Source organism: Amyelois transitella, chromosome W (assembly GCF_032362555.1).
Source record: "Amyelois transitella isolate CPQ chromosome W, ilAmyTran1.1, whole genome shotgun sequence".
In the NCBI taxonomy this organism is placed as follows: domain Eukaryota; kingdom Metazoa; phylum Arthropoda; class Insecta; order Lepidoptera; family Pyralidae; genus Amyelois; species Amyelois transitella.
The window spans coordinates 5,196,979-5,201,611 of NC_083536.1; the positions used below are offsets into that span (position 1 = coordinate 5,196,979).

The 4,633-nt window shown below is 56.0% G+C and overlaps 1 protein-coding gene across 1 annotated transcript; it reads right to left on the bottom strand.

Moving 5' to 3' along the window:
• Positions 1–241: 241 nt before the first annotated feature.
• Positions 242–2,536, bottom strand: LOC106141832 (proline-rich protein 36-like). Its single transcript, XM_013343468.2, has one exon. It carries the CDS (start codon positions 2,534–2,536, stop codon positions 242–244), a length of 2,295 nt encoding a protein of 764 aa, XP_013198922.2.
• Positions 2,537–4,633: the final 2,097 nt, after the last annotated feature.

Sequence of the window (4,633 nt, forward strand, 5' to 3'; positions counted from 1 at the left end):
CTGGTGGACGACGCTCCTTTTCACCAGCACCGCGAGTCCCCGATAAGCGGCTCCAGTGGTGGGTGTCGTCTCGTCCTTTCTGTACGTGAAGTACCCCGGTACATTGAAAGGGTCGGTCCTGTTTAGATGGGTTTCGCTGACCAGCATGACGTCGACTTTTTGCTCGCGAAGGAAGTGGGCCACCAGTCTTTTCTTCCTCGCGAGCGTTGAGGCATTCCAGTGAACGATCCTCAGGGGAGCACTAAATTTGAGGCCGTGCTTGCATCCCTCTGAGGATCTCCGCCATCTGCTGCATTTGTTGGCCCAGGAGGAGCAGCATGGTGGTGGTGTCCGTATTGTTGGGGCCGGGCAGTGGTGCAGGTGTGGGCTGCACCCGTTCTGGGCCGTCGGTTGGTGGAGGTCGTGGGGGGGCTTCGGGCTTTCCCGCTGGTTGGGAGCCCTCGACGCCTGGCTTCTTCTTCGCGCCTCTCCTTCTCTTCTTCTTTCCGCCGGGGAGGGTGGCTCCTCTTTCTGCTGGCGGGTTGGCGGGAGCCATTAAGGTGGCGGGCGCCGTCTCCTCTACCATCGGCGCTGGCTCCGCCGCTGGCGTCGTACGGGCGACCGTTCCGGCACGCTTGTTCCGCGCCTCCCGCTTGAACACCGGGCACGCCGCGTTGTTTGCGGGGTGCGGGCCTCCGCAATTGGCGCAGGTGGCCGGTACTTCAAGGGGGCGCGGGCAGTCGCTGGCGGCGTGCGGCTCCCCACAGCGCACGCACGCCTGTGGGCGGTGGCAGTTATGACTGCTGTGCCGGAACAGCTGGCAGCGGTGACATTGTGCGGGGCCCTTCTTCCCCCTCCAAGCCTCAATCTTGATGCCCGGCATCAGGAGGAGCTCATCCACTTGGTATACCTCCTGGAAACCCGAGGTCTTTTTGAGGAGGCCGTAGAATATGCACCCGGGGCGCCCTCCCCGGGCACGGATGTTCTTAATGTATTCCACCTCGAAGCCCTTTTCGGTGAGAGCTTCCTTTACGGCGTCCTCGGGGGTCTCCAGGGGGAGGCCTCTTATCGCCACCTTGAGATTCCTCTCCGCCGGCAAGGAGTAGGAGAACCAGGATATACGCTGGTCTCGTTGCGCAATGTCGTCGAGATATCTCTGGATGGTGCGGTACTCTGTGTCGTCCCTCGGCGAAAATCTGACTCCTGCGCCGAAGGGACGGGCTGACGGCGGGTGTCCCAGCTTAGTGGTGAGCTCCCTAAAGTGCACCATCCAATCAGGGAGCCTCTCCACTATGATGGGTGGATATTTCGTCCGGGAGGCCTGGGAGGGGGGCGCTGTTGTGTTAGCGCCATTGTTCCTCGAAGAGGCGGCAGCGGGTGCTGGAGCGGTGGTGCTGGGTGCTGTGGTGGTGGCGGCGGTCCTGGGCGCGCTTGTACTGGCAGCCGCGTAGGAGCGGCCCCGGACAGAGGGTGCAGTTGTCAGACCCCGCGCGGGGGGAGCCGCAGGCGGCGCGGTTGCCGGTAAGAAGGCGACCAGCCGCGGCTGTCCCCACGCGGAGGGAGCCGCAGGCGGCGCGGCGCGCAGGGCGGCCGGCGGCGCGGTGAGCGGCGCAGTCGGCGGCGCGGTGCGCGGACCGGCCGGCGGGGCGGTGAGCGGCGCGGCGAGCGGCGCGTTGAGCGGTGCGGCCGGCGGCGCGGTGAGCGGCGCGTTGAGCGGCGCGGTCGGCGGCGCGGCGGGCGACGCGGAGGCGGCCAGTCGCGGCGGAGCCCACGCGGGAATTGCCAGCGACGGCACGGGGGCGGGGGAGCGGTTCGCCCTCAGACGCGGGTCACGGCTCCGCTGGGGTAACGGGATACCCGAGCGGGGGGGGGCGACAGGCGGAGTGGTGTCGCCCGCAGACGAACGCGGGGGCGCTTCGCGGGGGCGCGGTGGGGGGCTCGACGGCACGAGTGCCGGAGCCCGCCGCTCTTCGGTTATCTTGTCCGAGGGGTGCGGGGGGTGCGAGGGGTGCGGGGGGCTTGGGGTCCACGAGTGCGACCTCTTCCTAGGACGCTTCGCTGTAGGCGTCTCGCATTCCGGCCCTTCCTCGCGCTGTCGCTGACGCGGTGCTCGAAGAGAGGGGAGGGGGGCGGGTGTGGGGGGCATGGCTAGTCCCACCGACACCCGTCCCGCGCAGGCTTGCTTCAGTATCCCGACATCCTCGACGTCGGGGTGGCTTCCCGATTGTTCGGCGTCTCGCAGTCGGAAAAATAGCGCCATCCAACTCTGAGCCGCCGCGCTAAGGAGGCCGCATTGTATTATGCTGTGGAGCGTGATATAATCTCGCTCCACACCTGCCTTAGGCGACAGCTTGTCATCTCGAGGGCGCCGCCTTTGTCCCATTTTGCTCGCCGCCCAAAAGGCGACGGCGTGGTCTTCTGATGTTTCCGCCTCCGGAGTTTTGTAATCGTCTTGTGGCGAGTCCGGGCGGCTGGCTGCAGTTTCACAGGCGATGGCGGGGTGAGGTGAGGGGCGGCGGGAGCGCGCACCCTCTTCAGCTGGTTTTTGGGGCTCCATTTCGGAGCCCAAAGACGCGCGGGTGGGGAGTTGCCGTGCGCAGCCCGTCGGGCCGCGGGGCGAGCAGCCCCCCTCCCCCCTTCCCCGGTGAGACCCGCTGGTGGGAGGCCGGGTAGTGGGGGAAAGAGAAAACTCGCCTTCGCGGTCCGGGATTCTCTTGATTTGCGCGCGACTATCCCTGCCTACGCCTTTATGTTGGCGCAGGGGACTTGTCATCCGAACTTTAAAATAAAGTTGGATGACACAGCACTAAAGCGCAAAGTTTTCTTGAAGCGGGCTCGTACGCAGTTGAGATGTTGACACGACGGCAGCTGGCACGATCCTAGGGGCGCTGCTAAAATTACACGATAAATTAAAATATTTTACGCTACCTAGCTAAATGACGGTAACGAAACCATAGCGCGATCTATCTCGATGCCAACGCCATCTATCGAGCATCGAGACAACTCGTGATAGTTATAGTTAATAGAAAATAAAATTCGGGTGTTTTATTTATGCATACCGATTACGCCGAGATTTATGGACCGATTTACGTGATTCTTGTTTTGTTCGGTAGAGTATACTTTCAAGTTGGTCCCGTTGTTACCTAGTCAGGATCTGATGATGGTATTCCAGGGAAATCAAGGGCAAACCTCAAATTTACAGGCAATTACGTTTTTGACAATTTCATAGATCTGTTTAAGTATTTGCGTCTGATAGTCATCATCCCATGTGAATGAGCTGATGATGGAAGGTACAACTCCTCAACGGTTAGGAGTTGAAAGAAAATTCTTACGAAGTTATACGTACATGTGAGGCTATTAGGTTGACCTGATAATAAAAAGTAAATCTCATTAACGTTAAGAATTTAGGTGAAAATGGATGCGGACAAATTTCGTAGCTATTTGTATGGGTAGTGTTAACACAAAATAGGGATTTAAAGGCGTGATGTTATTAATGTTATGCATGTATGTACATAATTATGTATGTTATTATGTATGTTAAAGAGACGACTGAAAGTTGTCATACAAAGTCTTTTTTTTTAAGGATGGGAAATCATCAAATGACCTCTCCCGCTCTGGGTGGAACGGAAGGGAGTGTCAGACTTTTACTGACTAAAACCCACCTTGTTCCTTCAGTTGCCCTTTGCGTTCCGGGGCCACGGCATCTCGTTAGAACTTTCCCGCAGCCCCGGCTCAGTTTATCCCGTTTCCCCCTCTTGGGGGTTGACATTTCAAAAATCCCTTCTTAGTGCTCACTTATGTTACTAAAGGAACCTCTGTTCAAAATCTCAGACTCCTATACCGAGCGGTTTCGGCTGTGCGTTAATAAATCAGTCACCCAATCGCACCCCCTAAATCACGATTGGAGGGTAGTTTGAAAAAACTTATAATGTCAAACATATTTACTTGCCTATGTAAGTGTTCATGCCAAGTTTCAAGTTTATAAACCCAAGGAATAAGATTTTTCATAGAAACGTTTTTACCCCTTTTCCCCGCCCTTGGGGGTTGAATTTCCAAAAATCCTTTCTTAGTGCTCCCCTACATATCCCAAGGAACCTACATTCCAAATTTCAGCTGTCTACGACCAGTAGTTTCGACTGTGCGTTGTCTGTCAGTCAGTCACTCAGTAACGGAAGAGTTTTATATATATAGATATAATAAAACTGTAACTGAACTTTGTCTGTACATTGAAGATATTTAAGAAAAAAATTTATAAGGGGTCTTTTTAGGGTCAGTAGAAGCCAAAACAATTTTTTTTAGAATTTTTGTCTGTCGCAAATATTCAGCAGATACAAGTTATGACGCTGTTGCAATGGCTGAGATCGTAAATAATGGTATTGGGATGATTTCCGATGAGCAAAAGTCTGTGTTTGACAACGTATTGAGAAGTGTTAACGAAGAGCAGGGTGAAACATTTTTCCTTGACGCGCCTGGTGGTACAGGCTCGCTTATTACTGGCTGAGGTCAGAAGGCAAGGAAAGATAGCGTTAGCTGTTGCGTCTTCGGGGATAGCTGCCACCTTATTACCTAGAGGGAAAACAGCGCACACTATGTTCAAGATCCCTTTGGACCTGGATAAAAATGAGACTCCAGTTTGTGCAGTGCAGTGTCGCGG